Source organism: Myxine glutinosa, chromosome 8, assembly GCF_964187855.1.
Source record: "Myxine glutinosa chromosome 8, kmMyxGlut1.1, whole genome shotgun sequence".
Lineage (NCBI taxonomy): Eukaryota > Metazoa > Chordata > Myxini > Myxiniformes > Myxinidae > Myxine > Myxine glutinosa.
Window position 1 is genome coordinate 18,108,203 of NC_136268.1, and position 18,823 is coordinate 18,127,025.

At 48.4% G+C, this 18,823-nt stretch overlaps 2 protein-coding genes across 3 annotated transcripts in view; one reads left to right on the forward strand and one right to left on the reverse strand.

Moving 5' to 3' along the window:
• The window catches only part of LOC137432278 (uncharacterized), a 21,828-nt gene extending 19,544 nt beyond the window's left edge, over positions 1-2,284 (reverse strand). Inside the window, exon 1 of one of the 2 annotated variants that reach the window (XM_068124075.2) lies at positions 1,944-2,284. In XM_068124075.2, the coding sequence (XP_067980176.1) occupies positions 1,944-2,000 (57 nt within the window). In that variant the 5' untranslated portion in view covers positions 2,001-2,284. Of the gene's footprint in view, positions 1-1,104; positions 1,157-1,943 lie in introns of those variants that run through there. The other variant, XM_068124076.2, reaches the window with a different exon arrangement.
• A 936-nt stretch (positions 2,285-3,220) lies between these two features.
• The window catches only part of LOC137432281 (myotubularin-related protein 5), a 128,969-nt gene continuing 113,366 nt past the window's right edge, over positions 3,221-18,823 (forward strand). The window contains exon 1 of the mRNA XM_068124082.2: positions 3,221-3,351. Coding sequence (XP_067980183.2) covers positions 3,291-3,351 — 61 coding nt within the window. The 5' untranslated portion in view covers positions 3,221-3,290. The remainder of the gene's footprint in view (positions 3,352-18,823) is intronic.

The window sequence follows — 18,823 nt, forward strand, 5'->3', positions numbered from 1 at the left end:
GGTGGGAGACGGAGAGGGGGGTGGGAGACGGAGAGGGGGGTGGGAGACGGAGAGGGGGGGTGGGAGACGGAGAGGGGGGTGGGAGACGGAGAGGGGGGTGGGAGACGGAGAGGGAGACGGAGAGGGAGGTGGGAGACGGAGAGGGGGTGGGAGACGGAGAGGGGGGTAGGAGACGGAGGGGGGGTGGGAGACGGTGGGGAGGGTCAGAGGCCGTCCGGGGAGGGGGAGGGCGGGAGACGGCCGGGAAGGGGGAGGGCGGGAGACGGCCGGGGGAGGGGGAAGGCGGGAGACGGCCGGGGAGGGGGGAGGGCGGGAGACGGCCGGGGAGGGGGAGGGCGGGAGACGGCCGGGGAGGGGGAGGGCGGGAGACGGCCGGGGAGGGGGAGGGCGGGAGACGGCCGGGGAGGGGGAGGGCGGGAGACGGCCGGGGAGGGGGAGGGCGGGAGACGGCCGGGGAGGGGGAGGGCGGGAGACGGCCGGGGAGGGGGAGGGCGGGAGACGGCCGGGGAGGGGGAGGGCGGGAGACGGCCGGGGAGGGGGGAGGGCGGGAGACGGCCGGGAAGGGGGAGGGCGGGAGACGGCCGGGGAGGGGGAGGGCGGGAGACGGCCGGGGAGGGGGAGGGTGGGAGACGGCCGGGGAGGGGGAGGGTGGGAGACGGCCGGGGAGGGGGAGGGTGGGTGACGGCCGGGGGGGGAGGGTGGGAGACGGCCGGGGGGGGGTGGGAGACGGCCGGGGGGGAGGGTGGGAGACGGCCGGGGGGGGAGGGTGGCAGACGGCCGGGGGGGGGAGGGTGGCAGACGGCCGGGGGGGGGAGGGTGGGAGACGGCCGGGGGGGGGGTGGGAGACGGCCGGGGGGGAGGGTGGGAGACGGCCGGGGGGGGGAGGGTGGCAGACGGCCGGGGGGGGGAGGGTGGCAGACGGCCGGGGGGGGAGGGTGGCAGACGGCCGGGGGGGGGGGTGGCAGACGGCCGGGGAGGGGGAGGGTGGCAGACGGCCGGGGGAGGGGGAGGGGTGGCAGACGGCGAAGGTTTCGGAGACAGCAGTGGGGGGGGGGGGGGAGGGGGGGGGAGAGGGAGGGGCGGTGACGAAACAGAGGTACCCACATCACCCTAACAACTCTTGGTGCACACGGGGTCACTTGCACACCTCTGCTTCGTACCAACCTTCGGCTGAATAACAAGGTTATTACAACTTTTAAAAAGTCACAATTCACGATGTCGAACGAGGCTAAAATAAACGAAACTCGCTGTGTTAGCAGCGCCTGATGTAACGACCTTGAGCAACAAAAATATCGACCTGAAGCAGCTGCACCTACATTTCCGGTTTACATCAATTGCGGAATTGGAGGAGTTTGGGAGAAGTGTGCACGTGACGTCATAAAAGCGGGACACCAGGAGGACACGCGCTCGCAAACGTCAACGAATCGAAACGAAAAAGGCGCAAATAAATGAAAACTTGCCATCAAAGTTACGTCAACGATGGTTTTCCCCAAATGATCGCTATTCATGAAGAGAAGAGAATAAATCCTCCCTGAATCAATGATTCAATGGGCTCCAGGTGTTGTCCTCCGTGCCGGCAATTTACCCAAAATATGGCATGAGAGGGGGAGCAGGTGTGTGTGTGTGTGCGCGCGTGTGTGTGCAGGTGTGTGTGCGTGTGCAGGTGTGTGTGTGTGCAGGTGTGTGTGTGTGTGTGTGTGTGTGTGTGTGTGTGTGTGTGTGTGTGTGTGTGTGTGTGTGTGTGTGTGTGTGTGTGTGTGTGTGTGTGTGTTTCCCGCCCGACCGTGGCTCTTTGGAGGTGCAGATTCGCGATAAACTCCATTTAAAAAACACCCAAACAGGTCGTCCGTCGGTCGCTCCGGTTCACGCAAACACTCGGTGATGCCGACGCGAAGACCAAGGGCACGGAAGGACGCCGGAGTTGCGATAAATAACGAACTAACCGGTGGTCGTGCGGAGACTCCCGATGAACATCCATCCTTTCCATTCTCGTCCCACATAAGGCCGAACGACGAGACACAGGCCGGGCAGGTCTCCCCGAAGCCCGGCCGACCTGGGCCGACCAGGGCCGCCCAAAGCGCCGAGGCCTAGCTCGCCGTGGCGGACGTGCACATGAAGTTAGGTTCCTTCACTCACGACCTCGAGACCGTTGCCAAGGCGCCACACGCGCTCGAGCGGGACCGGCCGGTGACGACACGCGCTGCTCGCACCGGAAACTACATTCCAGCGCGCATTAGTACGGGCGCGCTGCGGTTTGTCCGAAGCGATGGAATTCACCTTTTGTTTCCTTCATTAACTTCCGTTCCGATCGTGGTTTCAATTGTACTTTTGGCGATTGTGCGGTGAAAATGCACAGCGGTCGCTGAATCGCCCGATCAAAGCCATACATTTTGTGAAGCCATTGATTTCTAATGGAATGAGTGAAAGACACTCAGTCTCAGACTCAGACAACGGTAAATTTTATTCACACGTATTATTCATTCTTATTCATTCCGAATATCATTCCCATTTTTTTTTTTCAGGAGCAGGTACAGCTGCACAGGTTAAAATCTGCACCTCTGAAAGTCTCCACACGTATTAAAAAAAATTAAATAGCGCCTTTTATTGCGGTTGTTCGGGCTCTCTATTTATTACGTACGCACGCACGGTGGGGAACCCGGAAGGGAACAGGGAAGTGTCTGGAGTGGCTACATTTGGGAAAAGAAAAGAGGAGGGGATGATCCCGGACGAACGTCACAAAGGCCAACACACTGACAAAAGTACGGGACGACGAATGGATTATAACACAGGAATAGGAATGCGCCATGTCCGAGCTCGGCCACACGCACAGCCATTCTATTCTTCAATAAAAACGATGGATCAATGTCGTGTGTTGATGTGGGAAAAATCCTCTGAATCAGGAATGTTGTTCAAAATTATGCTGTCATAACTTTTTAATTACCATATTTGTAGCCTATTGATCATATTCCAACGACGTTTCTTCCCGCATCCCCCATTCCCATTCGATACCTTTTGCGCTGTAATAGTGTTAGTTTTATTCGAGGTTTATAAAGGCATTGACAGTATTAAGTATTGTGCTTAAATTGTTTTTTTTTTATTGTGCTTCAAAAAAATGGTAGTGGATCGAGTAGTGTATTTCCCATCAGTGCGATTGGCGTTGCGCCGTTGCCTGACGAAAGGGGCCATGAAGTCCAAATGTACCCGCCCCCTACGTGTGTTCAATGCGCATGCGCGAAGCACTGCTCGTTATGGCCGAAGGGTGAGCAGTTTATCGAAGAAAGCCGGCTGGGATGGCTCGGCTTGTGGATTACTTTGCTGTGGTGGGTTTCGAGCATCGACGTGATGGAACAGGTAAGGCGTTGGTTGAATGATTCGTCATGAATGTACACAAAGCCTGTCAAAACGTTTTAAAAAATCGTAATTGTGCCAATGTGAATGGACAATCGCTGAAACTAAAAATGTATATTTACCCAGTTATATTAACAAAGCACAGGAAATGGCCGTATGGCCCATCACGCCTGTGCTAAGTACTTACAATTACATAAGTACAGACTGCACAGGAACGTAGTTTGTCGATGGACATGTCTATTTTATGACAAGTGGACAAGCGGACATTCATAACATATTTACGGTGCTGTGTCTCCAAGGTGGTGCCCCCCGCGCCACCCCTTCCCAGTACTGTCCGTCAGGTTTCCTCCCCTTGACGTGCCGCGCATCACCCCGACCTTTCTTTTCGCCATCTGTGACCCCTCCCCCTGCCTCCTCCCCCTCCCCCTGCCCCTGCCTCCTCCCCCTCCCCCTGCCCCTGCCTCTTGCCCCTCCCCTCCCCCTCCGCTCCTCTCCCCCTCCCCCTGCCCCCTCCCCCCCTCCCCCTCCTCCCCGTGTTGCTCATCATCCCCACCGCTCCCCATGCGGTGCTGTGCGTCAGCCCTCACCGCTCCCCGTGTCGTGCATCACCCCCACCGCTCCCCGTGCCGTGCTGCACATCAGCCCCCACCGCTTCCCGTGCCGTGTAGCGCATCACCACCGAACGGCCCACCCCTCCCTATGCTGTGCAGTGCGTCACCCCCATCTCTCACCGTGCCATGCTGCGCATCACCCTCCACCCTTACCGCTCCCCATGCTGTGTCACTCGTCAGCCCCCACCACTCCCCGTGCCATGCCGCGCGTCAGACTCTACCCATCCCCGTGCCGCTCATCAGCCCCCACTGCTCTCTGTGCTGTGCCGCACATCAGCCCCCACCGCTACCCGTTCTGTGCTGCACATCAGCCCCCACAGCTACCCGTGCTGTGCTGCACATCAGCCCCCACCGCTACCTGTGCTGTGCTGCACATCAGCCCCCACCGCTTCCCGTGCCGTGCCGTGCGTCAGCCCCCACTCCTCCCCGTGCAGTGCTGTGCGTCAGTCCCCACCCCACCCCTCCCCGTGCAGTGCTGTGCGTCGGCCCCCACACCTCCCCATGCCATGCCGCGCGTCACCCACATGCCGCCCCTCCCCTTGCCGTGCCGCGCGTCACCCACACACCTCCCCTCCCCTTTCCGTTCCGCGTGTCACCCCACACCTCCCCTTCCCGTGTTGTGCTGTGCTTCACCCACACCCCTCCCCTCCCCTCCCCTCCCCATGGCATGCCCCACATCCTCGCCCACACACCCTGTGCTTCTCCCACCTCCCCCGCCCACTTCCCGGCCTGTTGTTCCTTGTGCCACCACATTTTCTGGTGCTTTCCGCATAGCTCCTCTTCTCGTCCCATCTCTCACCTTTTCAAGTTACGCTCAACAAGCGCCTCCGCGCTCTGCCATGGTCGCATGCCTTTTTACCTCGTGCCATTGTGCGCGCTCCTAGGAGATAGAGATAGAGATAGAGAGGGGAGCAGGAGGAGGAGTTGGAGAGGGGAGCAGGAGGAGGAGATGGAGAGAGGAGCAGGAGGAGAAGATGGAAAGGGGAGGAGGAGATGGAGAGGGGAGCAGGAGGAGGAGATGGAGAGGGGAGCAGGAGGAGGAGATGGAGAGGGGAGCAGGAGGAGGAGATGGAGAGGGGAGCAGCAGGAGGAGGAGGAGATGGAGATGGAGAGGTGAGCAGGAGGAGGAGATGGAGAGGGGACCAGGAGGAGGAGATTGAGATGAAGAGGGGAGCAGGAGGAGAGGAGAGGAGGGGAGCAGCAGGAGAGAAAGAGAGAGAGAGAATAGAGAGAAAAAGAAGAGAGAAAAAGAAGACAAACAAAGAAGACAAACAAAGAAGACAAAAAAAGAAGACAAAAAAAGACCAAAAAAAAAGACAAAAACAGGAGAGGGAGAGGGGAGTAGCAGCAGCAGCAGGAGAGGGAGAGGGGTGTTGTCCGTCTTTCATGCTCTCCGTCTTTCATGCTCTCCGTATTTCCTTCCTTTTATATAGGAGAGATGCGCCACCTGGTTATATTTGGGTACATTTTACTTGTTCCAAGATCTCCAGCTGTACATGCCATTGTGTTGATTTATGAAGGATGTCTCTGGTGATTCGGGAAGGATATTCTTGCCTTTGCTTTGAGATTTCGCTTCTCGGTAAAAGTTCTGTAATTCTCAGGATTCTATATTTGAATAATGTCACGATTGCACCGATTGGAAATAGATTGATTTGAACCTTTGCTTTTACCTCTTGGTGGTTATTAGCTCATCTATTTTGATTAAAAGTTAGCAATATTATTATTTTACTAGCAAAGGTATCCGGCGTTGCCGGGTTATGAAGAGAGGGGGGAGGGAGAGAGAGAGAGGAGGAGGGAGGAGGGAGGAGAGAGAGATGGGGGCAGGAAATAGGAGCGGTGGGAAGAGAGAGAAGGGCGGAAGAGAGGAAGAGGTGAAGAAGAGGAAGAGGTAGAGTGGAGTGGAGTGGAAACAAAGGCAGCATGAGAGAAGGGGAAGAGAATGCAGTGCCATAAAATGAGGGTTTGGCAAACTTAACAGGTGCAAAAGAACTCCCACCCCACCCCACTCCTTCCTGCCACCCCAGGGGAATATACAATTTTTATTTTGAGAATAATACTGTTGTACAGTACAGTATTTGAGATTTTATAAGCATCTCCTTTTTTTGTAATGGTACAATCACCAACTCCCCCTTTTTTTAATGGTTAGGTAAAATCCGCACTTTGAATCGGGAAACAGGTTAAGTGAAACGGGCCCTAACTCTTGACGGACATAAGACTACCACACAAAGTTGAGCATCAGTCATGTATAATCATCAAAGGCAAAAGATAAATAAAGCAAATGAAAGGTAAGAGAAGGGTGAACAGTGGGGTGTTCCATTACCAAGCTGCTTGTAGAGCGCTCGCCAAGCGGCTTAAGCACTCAAGCATGCACCTCCAACAAAATTGTTGAGATGCCCGGAGTGTCCAACATTGTTCGAATTGGAGAAACTAGGGCATGCCCGTACTATATATATATCTAAAATTATATCCCCCCCCTCTATTTACATGAAATGGTTTGGTCCATTCGCAAAGCCAAAGCGAACGGCTTGCGAGTACGGTGACAATCCCCCCCCTCTATTTACATGAAATGGTTTGGTCCAAAGCGAACGGCTTGCGAGTACGGTGACAATCCCCCCCCCCCTCTATTTACATGAAATGGTTTGGTCCAAAGCGAACGGCTTGCGAGTACGGTGACAATCCCCCCCCCCCCCCCCCCTCTATTTACATGAAATGGTTTGGTCCAAAGCGAACGGCTTGCGGAGTTTGGTAAAGAAATCGCCATAGCGTGCACAAACGCGCAGGAAAGCGAAAGAATCGCAAATTAGTTTTAATTCGTTTTAAAACATAGTTTAACGCCAACATAGCGGCAACATAGTTTGCCAACGGGAAATAAATGAATACGCTCTCAAATGTGCCGTCCGAGGCAGAGTCTGTTCGCCACGTTCGGCACACGTGATAGCTCGCTGCTCTCTGATTGGTTGAATCGTTTTTTGGACATAGCTCGGTAACTACTTCTCCGATTAATATGAAACCTTGAAAAGGCACATCCTCAGGTCCCCAGCAATATACCTGGCAAGTTTAAAGTATATCGGACCCGTGGTTGTCGAGAAACAGCGGTCACAGACAAACAAACACACAGAGATTACTGGAATTATAGATAGATTAACACTTCTTTGTTTAGGAGTTGGAACTGCTGCTAAGGTCAATTCTGCCGTTAAAATTTTTGTGAAGAGATTCTCGAGCTTATTGCATATTAGATGTAAAATGTGTGTGGAAATTAAATAAAGTACAAACACTGGCGTTTCAAGCATTGCGATGTATACAGGAATACAGAGATTTGTAGGTATGAAGCTTTATTGTACAGAAACCAACATGTTCTGATACGAGGCAATTTTTAAGCTGGAGATGTTTTAAGATAAACAAATGGTGGAATTAAGACCCCGAGCTGAGCGAGCGGAACGCAGGCTGATCAAAGGTATGCCCATTTCTATAATAATAGCGTAAGGACTCGACTTTGTTATCCCTTTTACGCTGCACCCAGTGACCCGATGCCCACGGCACTCATGGATTTACGATCTACGAACCGCGCTCTTTGTTTATCACGTACAGCCATACTCGAAAAATCTGAATTAGCCGACGTTGGGGCCCAAAAGCATCCGATTAACTGCCGATACCACGCCATCTTACGACGCCATCGTATTGGCATCTGCTGGGCGAAGGCGAAGCAAGCCGTCCGCTGAGTGGACAATCCAGAGCATGCATTTGTGCCGGTGTCGTCGATCGTTGTTCATATGTCCACTCTTCATTCTCATCTTTCTACCTAACTCTTACTCGGACAAGCAAATCCCCTATGCCATCCATAATGGTACACTCTATCCATACACCACATCCTCCCTTCCGTGGATGTTCCACGGATTTCGGCTACTTTCCAGTATTGGTGTAAATTGTAGCATGAATTATCTTCAAAATTGGTGTTTCAACACACCCAAACACCCAGTTTTCATTCATGCACTCCGTTGGAGTTCAAAAGACCCCGAGGACAGCCTCATTTAAAAATAAATATTCAAAATGCTATACAGAATCCAGTTTAATAAAGAGGACGTAATGTGTCACGCGTGTCTGATGAAAGTGGGGTTGTACAAAATAATGAAAGAATGTACAAAAACACCCAACAAAATACACGTCACAAACACGTCCTGACGAGGGTCTGTCATGTCTCTGGTTGCTCTTTCTTGTTTTATGTTTTGTGTCTAAAACCCTCCAATGTGCTTGCTGATATATTTCTGGATAATGTCCACCTGTCTATTTGTTTGGGTTGGTGAGGTAATGCTTCTGAGTACTTTCAATCAACCAGGAAACTGGCCAAAAAACAAAACTAGTTTTGGCAATGGCTCAATCGAAATGCTTGGTTTGAACTCTCCCATTTTATTATTTACTATATATATTTATTTTTAATCGTTTTTTATTTGAATGCGCATCCTGCTGCTGTCATATGGTACCAAGAAATGTAGACAGGAAAACGCAATTTGAGGCATTTAGAAGAGAATCAAGGCAGTGGTATTTTACACAATTGGTTCCGCATGCAATGGTGTTCCCGGGAAGGAAGTAGCATCTGTGACAGTTGATAGGTTTCAATACGGATTTAGATGTAATGGTGTAGAGGCGTAAAATGACATTTGCTAGATTACAATAATACAAGTTCCCTAACAAGCAACTTCAACACAGGATAAGACCATTAGACCCATCAAAGCTTATGTTGTGGTTGCCAACATGTGGTTGTTTGTCTGTGCTGGCCATCTTTTTTGAACAAAATTCTGAGCGTCAATCAAGTATGTAGCACGTACCATTTTTGTTCTTTGGTTTGACTTGAACCTCTGACCTCCTGGACATTCTAACTAATCCACCACCAAATCTGGTGTAAGATGGTGGTTACTGTACCTGAAGATTAATGCTAGGTGCGATTGAGTTGTGATTTCCATAAGTTGTGTCCAATTATTTATTTATTTTGTATACAGTACATCATGCATGTGAGAATGCGTACACTGTATTTCATTATTATTACCCTCACCACAGGAGAGTGTATTGCATTTAGGTCCGTTTGTTTGTTTGTCCTCACAAAACGTGAGTATTTGTATTAATTACATCAGACCCTGAGAACCTTCACAACCATGAGGCCCATTAAGACCCCTAAAACCCCAAATATCCTGTAGACCCTTAAGACCATATAAACCCCCAACACCCTTTAGACTCATAACAACTTTTAAGACCTTGGAAACCCTTAAGACCCTATAGACCCTGATTCACCCTTAAAAACCCTTTGACCTCTGAGAACGTTTCGTTCCTCTTAGACCCTTTCGATCCTCTTCGACCCTTTTGATCATCTTAGACCCTTCCGATCCTCTTGGACCCTTTCGATCTGATTTGGACCCTTTAGAACTCCAAGCTGGCCGCCAAAGCCAGTCGCCGACTGGGCATCCTCCGTCGTGCGAAGTCCTTCCTTGGCACACCTGAGCTCCTCACCACATACAAGGCTTTCATCCGCAGCTCAATGGAATACTGTTCCCCCATCTGGGCCGGTGCTCCTGCCTCACACCTAGCTCGTCTTCACGCTGTTGAAACCAAAGCTTTCACAATCATTGGAATCTCCTGCGATGAAGCTAACTCCGAGGGCCTTTCACTTACTCACCGCAGGCAGGTTGGTGGTCTTTCTGTCTTTTACCGACTCCTCTCTGGCCTTGCTCCCCCAGCTCTCTCTGTGCTCTGTCCCCCAAATATTCCTACAGGTCGCACAAGATCTGCCAGCAACCCTCTTATGGTGAAACTACCAAAATCAAGATTCTCTATTCACCTTCACTCTTTCATTCCTCTTTTCTCCCGCCTCTGGAACAAACTCCCCCACTCCCTTCAATCCCACTCCTCCCTCCAGGTCTTTAAAACAGCTGTTCACCACCATCTCTTATCTTCCAGCATCCAAAACCTTGATCTTTTCTACCACCGCTAATTCACCCCAGATCCACTTTTTCGAAATTCCAACTTCTTTCCTGGAAGTCCTTGCAGTGTCCATATGTTTTATACCTCTCCCACCTCCCGCCAAGCCCTCTCCCTCCCACAGTTCTCTCGACGTCCCTGCTCTCAAATGTTGTGTTTGTGTCCTTCCCCCTCTCTCCCCATCTTGTCTACCGCTCCCCTTATTTTGTGTTTTATGTGTCGGTTTGACTTTTTGTGTGATTAATGTTAGCTCTTTCACGAGCCTCGATCTTGTATTAAAAAAAAAAAAAAAAAAAAAAAAAACTCCGAATTTCCTTGGACCCCTTTCTACCCTTTAGACCTTCACACCTTTCAGACCTTTTAATACCCTGTAGACCATTTGATCTGTATATCCTTTTTAGACATTTAAAGACTTTAGTCCCCTTTGGACCTTAAATTACATGTCTGCCTTTAGACCCTATTCGACCTTAAATTCTATGTCTGCCTTTAGACCCTTTTAGACCCTTTCAGACCTTCTCAGACCTTTCGGCCATTAGACCATTTGACCTTTTTTTTTTTCTTTTTTTTTGTATACTGAAACTTTTTGAAACCTTTGAAACTTTTTAGACCTTTGACCTTTACACATTTACACTAGACCATTTAGACATTTAATTTGAAATCGATGACCTTTCATTTCATGCATACATCCTTCCATTTATTTGGCACACAAAATGCACCACACAAAACAAGTCCTTGCGAGGATCTGCAATCTCTGATTGCTCTTTTTTTGTCATTACTGTTGTGCATCATGCTGTATACAGCATGCTGAAGCAGATGGGTCGCTATTCTGACACAGGATACTCACAGAATGCACGTCTGAGGGCGCAGGTTTGCTTTGTGTACGTTTCTCTTAAACATAACTTGTGATTTCGATTGAGTTGTGATCCCAACAAATTCATGTGATGTGATTCCAACCAACGAATTCACCTCGAGGCATATCGCGCATTTCTCCACATTTATGTTTTGCTTCTTTTTAAAGGTTTTCTAGATCTGTAATACTGGTGACATGCTATTATGCCAACCCCATAATAATAATACATCTTGTGACTCTGGACTTGCCGACATGCTTCCTCTTTACCATGAATAATAATTTGGTGATAAATATGCAGCGAGAGGAAGGAAGATGTGGTGCGGTAGCGGGCTAACCTTGCTCTGTGGTTTCTTTCTTATTTTCTTCTTTGAACAACCTTTTTGTAATCTGCTTCCGCATTCTTTAATTCGTTAAATTTAAAGGCAGTATCTACATTGTTGTGATTATTGCATGACGTAATTACCTTACATGGAAACTTGCAATCAGGTGTTCTGCACATCACTCGTGTAAAAAAAGGCACTTGGAATGAACGCCGCACAACAGTCCTTCAACAACTACATTATCAATTTACCTGATCAGTATTTAATGGTGGTGTATAATTATAATATGAATATTTTAGACAGTGTTGCAGGATCTTTTTTTAAAACTACCCGCAGCCATTTTTTCCTCTGATATGTATTTGGTTAAATGTCGATTTATTTCTTTTTACCTCTGCCACCGAAGGTGGGTGGAGGACTGGAGGTTATGTTTTCACCCGCTTGTTTTTTTTTTCTGTTGGTCTATGAACGGGATATCTCAAAAAGTTATGGATGGATTCGGATGAAACTTTGTGGACATGTTGTGTGTGTGACGAGAACGATTTTTTTTAGATTTTCATGAAGATTCGGATGCAGATGCAGATACTATAATTTTTAAATTCACGATCATTGGAATCCCTCTCTGAAGCTGGGTCAATGGGCCTATCGCTTCACCATCCCCGACAGGTTGGTAGTCTCTGCCTTCTTCTGCCTCGTTTCTGATCTTGCACCATCTGCCCTCTCCGTGCTCTGTCCCGCACAGGTATCTACAGGATGCACACGTTTCAACAGCAACCCCTTCCAAGTGAAACTGCATAAATCCAGAACCACTGCTCAGTGCTCACCTCCACTCATTTATTCCTCTTTTTTTACCCCACCTGTGGAACCACCTTCCATACTCTCTTCAATCTCATTCTTCCCTCAATTGTTTGAGCTCTTTTTTTGAACCCTTTTTTTGATTCTCAGTTGTTTGAGCGAGGTACGACAAACTTGGTGAGAAACAGGATATGTTTCATACGGACTTTTGATTCCTGTGCTTTGCAGCTGCTTCTGCGGGCTGAGGATCTTGTGGCCTTTCCTGCCATTTGTAAAATAGCTGAAACATTTCCTTGATTCATCTTGAAGATAAACTTGGAATGTAGGGTGAAGTGCTGTTGCATTTTATGTTTTTCTCAGTTTTTGTGGGTTCCACGAAATATTGTACACCGCACCTTTCCGATGCCATCTCCAGGCATTGCAAATCGTCTTTGCCGAGCACCAAAGGGGGCTCGGCAGTGACGCACGCTGAAAGGGAGTACTCAGTTTTCTCTCTGGTTGTTTTCTTGCTTTCTTGTTTATTTGTTTGTTTGTTTGTCTGGGCGATATCTCAGCCATCCTTTGAGCTAGGAAGCTGAAATTTCGGCACAATAGTGAGCAAGTCCTTTGTCAAAAACGGTATTTTTTTTTTTGATTAATCAATTAATTGAGGAGTTATTTAATTATTAGCGATTAATTAAGTACTTATACATTTCCTTTCTCTTCTGGCCATTATCTCAGGCACCTTTTGAGTTCGGAAGCTGAGATTTGGACATGCCAATTACCAGGTGATTTGGCTGCAAAGGCTATTTTTTATTTATTAATTAATCAATTAATCAATTCATTGATTAATTATTTAATTATTCGATTAATAACTAAAAACTTCTTTTTTTTTCAGTTACAGATTCTGATGAAATGGTGGTAGTTTATGTGTTCTGTGACCGAATTGATTAATAATTTAATTTTTTAATGATTATTATTTATTTATTTTAATTATTAATAATTTTTTTATTTTCTTTCTCATTTGGCCCTGGTGTTGGGCTAGCGGCTAGAGTGCCGGCTTTAGGATCCTAGGATCCTGGGTTCGAATCCCGGTCGATCGCTGAATTAACGCCAGGGGGGTTGACTCAGCCTGTCATCCTTCCGAGGTCGGCTAATTGAGTACCAGTTCACTGGTAATTCCCTGTTTGTCGTAAAAGGCGACAAAAAGGGTTGGCGTCAGGAAGGGCATCCGGCCGTAAAACATTGCTTCAAAAAGGGGACCAAAAAACAACAACAACCACGGTTCCCGAAAAAGGCCAACCCCTGCTTTGCGGGGAAAAATGGCCTCTAAAGGTGTTTTTTTTTTGTTTTTTTTCTCATTTGGCCAATATCGCAGGCACCTTTTGAGCTCAGAAGCTAATATTTGGGCATGACAGTGACCAAGTGATGTGACTATCAAGGATATTTTTGATTTATTGATTAATCATTTGATCAATTAATTATTTATTGATTAATCGATTAATTATTTATTGATTAATCAATTAATTATTTATTTTTTTATTAATGACTTATTTAATTAAATTACTAAAAGATACATCTTCGGATGAAGCACTAGTGGTTTAGTTGTGCTATTAGCCAATTGATTATGAAAATATTTTGTGATAATCTTTTATTGATTTTAATTATACAATTAATCAATCAATTAGTGAACACCTCTCCCTCCCAATGCAGCCTCAATGAGCTGCACTGCGGTATTGCCGGGCGCCGGAGGTGCCCCGGCAATGCCGCGCTGTAGGATATTTAATTATTTGGCATGGGGGCGGTGTACTTTGAATGTATCTGTACTTGTTTCTTTAGTTTTGTCATTTATTTATATATTCAGTCTCAAAGAAAACTTTCACCCAACGCAGAAGAATTGGTGACATTTTAAACATTTTTTATCTTTGTTTACTCGGCTTCTCTGAGGTTTTTAAAACAAATGTTCAAGTGTTTGTGTGAAATTTGTGCCACACTCCATGTAATTAGTTTTATCATTCACTTTGTTTTTGTTTTTTTCGCAATAGTATTTGCCAACAAGTTTACTATTACAATATTTGAAACATCTACATATTTGTTTTTGCCATTTGAAGGACAAGGACACCGTGGAAATGATAACGGTTTCTATTTTTCAGAGTAATCTAAACTAACTTCCCATTCTACAGAGTTCATTTAGATGCCAGTAGGGTAATTTATTAGGACGGCATAAGGTCTGCTAGTTTGTGGTTAATTGTTGGAAAGCTTTGGCTCATTATGCTACACAATATGTCTATTTCTCAATGCTACTTCCTCTTCGTTCACACGACGTACTTCACGTCACGGAAATGATTACTTCATGATACTTCACTTAATGTTTACCTAATGGAAATTTTAATCAAATGTTGCACTCTTTTGAAGTCCATCATGCTCTGATTGGTTCACTCTTTCGCTCCCTAAACACACAATATGAAACAAGAACGGCACTCAGTAGAGCGCACACCTCTGCCAGGCTGAACCCTTTGTTTTTGTATCCCACTGATGGGCCAGATCTTGATGTGGACCTGAAACCAAATCTAATTGGCTTGTTCTTATCAACTTGTCCACCAAGTTTTGTCATAACCCGTCCGCAACTTTTTGAAATTGTATATTGTTTGCATATTGTTTGCATATTGTTTGTATATTGTTTGTATATTGTTTGTATATAGTTTGTATATAGTTTGTATATAGTTTGTATATAGTTTGTATATTGTTTGTATATTGTTTGTATATCGTTTGTATATTATTTGTATATTGTTTGTATATTATTTGTATATTGTTAGTATATTGTTTGTATATTTTTAGTATATTTGTATATTGTTTGTATATTGTCATAACCAGTGCACAACTTTTTGAAATCGTATATTGTTTGTATATTGTTTGTATATTGTTTGTATATTGTTTGTATATCGTTTGTATATCGTTTGTATTTTGTTTGTATATCGTTTGTATATCGTTTGTTTATCGTTTGTATATTGTTTGTATATTGTTTGTATTTTGTTTGTATTTTGTTTGTATTTTGTTTGTATTTTGTTTGTATATTGTTTGTATATTGTTTGTATTTTGTTTGTATATTGTTTGTATATTGTTTGTATATTGTTTGTATATTGTTTGTATATTGTTTGTATATTGTTTGTATATTGTTTGTATATTGTTTGTATATTGTTCGTATATTGTTTGTATATTGTTCGTATATCGTTTTTTGAGCGGAATCGCGTCAAGTGACGGAGGTACGTTCTGTTCAGATTGCTGCAGTCCCCTCGGCCCCGGCGATCCATGTGGGAGAGAACACGTCCATCTTGAGCGCGAATTTGGGGCATCGAAGTCCTTTCCAAGGGTGTGGTGCTGACCGGGCCGCCGTGGTGTTCGCATTACAGCCCGACCGAATATCGTCGCTTCGTGGCTGCTTTCCGCCGCCGAAATCCAGCGCGGCTTGGGCGATTCTGCCCCTGTTTGGAGAACACCCAGCAAAGCCTTCATCGGGGCCGAGCGAGCGAGGCTTCCGCTGCCGAAATCCAGCGTGGCTTGGGCGATTTTGCCCCTGTTAGGAGAACACCCAGCGAGGCCTTCATCGGGGCCGAGCGAGCAAGGCTTCCGCTGCCGAAATCCAGCGCGGCTTGGGCGATTTTGCCCCTGTTTGGAGAACACCCAGCGAGGCCTTCATCGGGGCCGAGCGAGCAAGGCTTCCGCTGCCGAAATCCAGCGCGGCTTGGGCGATTTTGCCCCTGTTTGGAGAACACCCAGCGAGGCCTTCATCAAGGCCAAGCGAGCAAGGGCGTGTCTGGACCTGGTTCGCGCCATTGACCGAGTGGTTCGCACCAACCGGAGCTGTTTTCGGATGACGTGCTGATGTCCTTAGACTTCGCGCCAGGCTCTGGGCTGACCGGGCCGACGTGGTGTGGTGCTGACCGGGCAAACGTGGTGTGGTGCTGACCGGGCCAACGTGGTGTGGTGCTGACCGGGCCAACGTGGTGTGGTGCTGACCGGGCCAACGTGGTGTGGTGCTGACCGGGCAAACGTGGTGTGGTGCTGACCGGGCAAACGTGGTGTGGTGCTGACCGGGCCAACGTGGTGTGGTGCTGACCGGGCCAACGTGGTGTGGTGCTGACCGGGCCAACGTGGTGTGGTGCTGACCGGGCCAACGTGGTGTGGTGCTGATTGGGCCAACGTGGTGTGGTGCTGACCCGGCCGCTGTGGTGTGGTGTTGACCGGGCCGACGTGGTGTGGTGCTGACCGGGCCGACGTGGTGTGGTGCTGACCGGGCCGCCGTGGTGTGGTGCTGACCGGGCCGCCGTGGTGTGGTGCTGACCGGGCCGCCGTGGTGTGGTGCTGACCGGGCCGCCGTGGTGTGGTGCTGACCGGGCCGCCGTGGTGTGGTGCTGACCGGGCTGATGTGGTGTGGTGCTGACCGGGCCGACGTGGTGTGGTGTTGACCGGGCCGACGTGGTGTGGTGCTGACCGGGCCGACGTGGTGTGGTGCTGACCGGGCCGACGTGGTGTGGTGCTGACTGGGCTGACGTGGTGTGGTGCTGACGGGGCCGACGTGGTGTGGTGCTGACCGGGCCGACGTGGTGTGGTGCTGACTGGGCCGACTTGGTGTGGTGCTGACCGGGCCGCCATGGCGTGGTGCTGACGGGGCCCCCGCAGCCGTGATGCCCCCACCCCCACCCCCCCAGAATTTCCATGTTTTAAACGTTTTCCAGTGTGTACCCTGGATTAGAATAGGTGCACCGTATCCCTGCGTGTCGTAAGAGACGACTAAGAGGGTTGGCGTCAGGAAGGGCATCCTGCCCTAAAAACATTGCCTCAAAAAGAGAACCATGACAATTACAACTACATATGGGCAGGGTACAGCCCGAAGTGGAGATCGGTTTCTGAGGTTTGGGACATGGAATGTAGGGACAATGACCGGGAGATCAGGAGAAGTGGTGGAAGTATTGTTCAGAAGAAGAGTGGACATATGTTGTGTGCAAGAGACGAGATGGAAGGGAAGTGGTGTGAGAATGGTGAAGGGTAGGCAGGGACAGAAATACAAGTTTGTGTGGCAAGGGTGCCTGGAGGGCGTGAATGGTGTTGGTGTCCTGTTTTCTGAGGAGTTTGTAGACAGTGTGGTGAGTGTGAATAGAGTGAGTGATAGGTTGATGATGGTGAAAATGATGATTGGAAAGCTCTTGGTGAACGTCATCTCAGGATATGCTCCGCAGGTTGGTCGGAGCGACGAAGAGAAGGGCAAGTTCTGGTGTGCGATAGAGAAGCTGATGGAAAACGTGAAAGATGAGGAAGTTGTTGTGGTAGGAGGAGACCTAAATGGACATGTGGGAAGGAGTATGGATGGTTTTGAGGGAGTTCATGGGGGTTACGGATATGGTGTGAGAAATGGAGAAGGTGAAAGGATTTTGGAGTTCGCTGTTGGAGCTGATTTGTTGATTTGTAATACTCAGTTCCAGAAAGAGGATAATAAGCTTGTTACATACACGTCAGGTGGGTCGACGACAACCTTTGACGACCTGATGGTGCGTAGGCGAGATAGGGGGCACCTCCGGGACACAAAGGTGATCCCGGGGGAGGAGGCTGCTTCACAGCACCACTTGGTTGTCTGCGACATAAGGGTGAAAGGTGTGAGGAGAGCGCGGCGGGTGAAGTACCAACCCAGAATGAAGGTGTGGAGGTTGAAAGAGGTGACAGTAAGGGAGGCATTAAAAGAGAGGCTGAGTAGGGTAGAGGATAATGTGGTTGAGCTTGAAAGTGGTTGGATGTCAATGAAAGCTAGTCTGTTGGGAGCCGTTGGTGAGGTATGTGGATGGACAAAAGGACCACTGAGGCACTCGGAAACATGGTGGTGGGATGATAAAGTTAGGATTGAGGAGAAGAGGAAGAAGTTCAAGGAGTTGCAGAAGGCGAATGGTACGGGAGCAGAAACAGCAGAGCATGAAAGTTATAAGGCAGCCAAGAAGGCTGCAAAGAAAGAGGTAAGAAAGGCACAGGAGGCATGTAGGAAAATGTACGGAGAACGCTTGGATTCGGAAGAAGGTCAGAGAGCAGTATTCAGGATTGCAAAGCAGATAGCGAAAGAGAGGTGTGATGTGATGGGCGTGAGTTGCTTGAAGGATGAAGTGGGACAAATCGTTGTGGACCCAGATGGAATTAAAGGAAGATGGAAAAGGTATATGGAAATGCTGTTGAATACAGAGAATGAACCTGATGGCAACATAGAGAGTAACCCAGTTTTACGACCGGCAGAGAAGATAACTGAGAAGGAAGTTGAGGAAGCGATAAAAGCAATGAAGAGTAGAAAAGCGCAAGGGCCGACGGGAGTTGTGGGAGATATGTTGAAGGCAGCAGGAAGTTGGGGTGTGAAGAGAATGACAGAGATCTGTAATCTGGTGGTGAAAGAAGGCCGCATTCCAGTGGATGGAAACTTAGTACCCTCGTCCCTCTATACAAGGGGAAGGTGACCCTCTGGAGTGTGGCTCGTACCGAGTGATAAAGTTATTGGAGCATGGAATGAAGGTATTGGAAAGGGTGTTGGAGAGGAGGATTAGGAAGAAAGTGAAGATCGACGAAATGCCGTTTGGATTTATGCCAGGAAGAGGAACGACACACGCGCTTTTTATTGTGAGGCAGTTGCAGGAGAAGTACATGGAGAAGAGGAAGAAGTTGTTTCTTGGGTTTGTTGATCTGGAGAAAGCATTCGATAGGGTTCCACACCAAGTATTGACATGGGCATTGAGGAAGTTAGGAGTGGAGGAATGGTTGATCAGAGCAGTGATGGAAATGTACAAAACAGCATGCACAGCTGTAAGGACGAAGGACGGGAACAGTGGTGAGTTTGAGGTGAAGGTGGGAGTGCATCAGGGGTCGGTACTAATTCCACTACTATTTGTAGCTGTGATGGAGGTGCTGGCTCAGAACGTAAAGGAGGG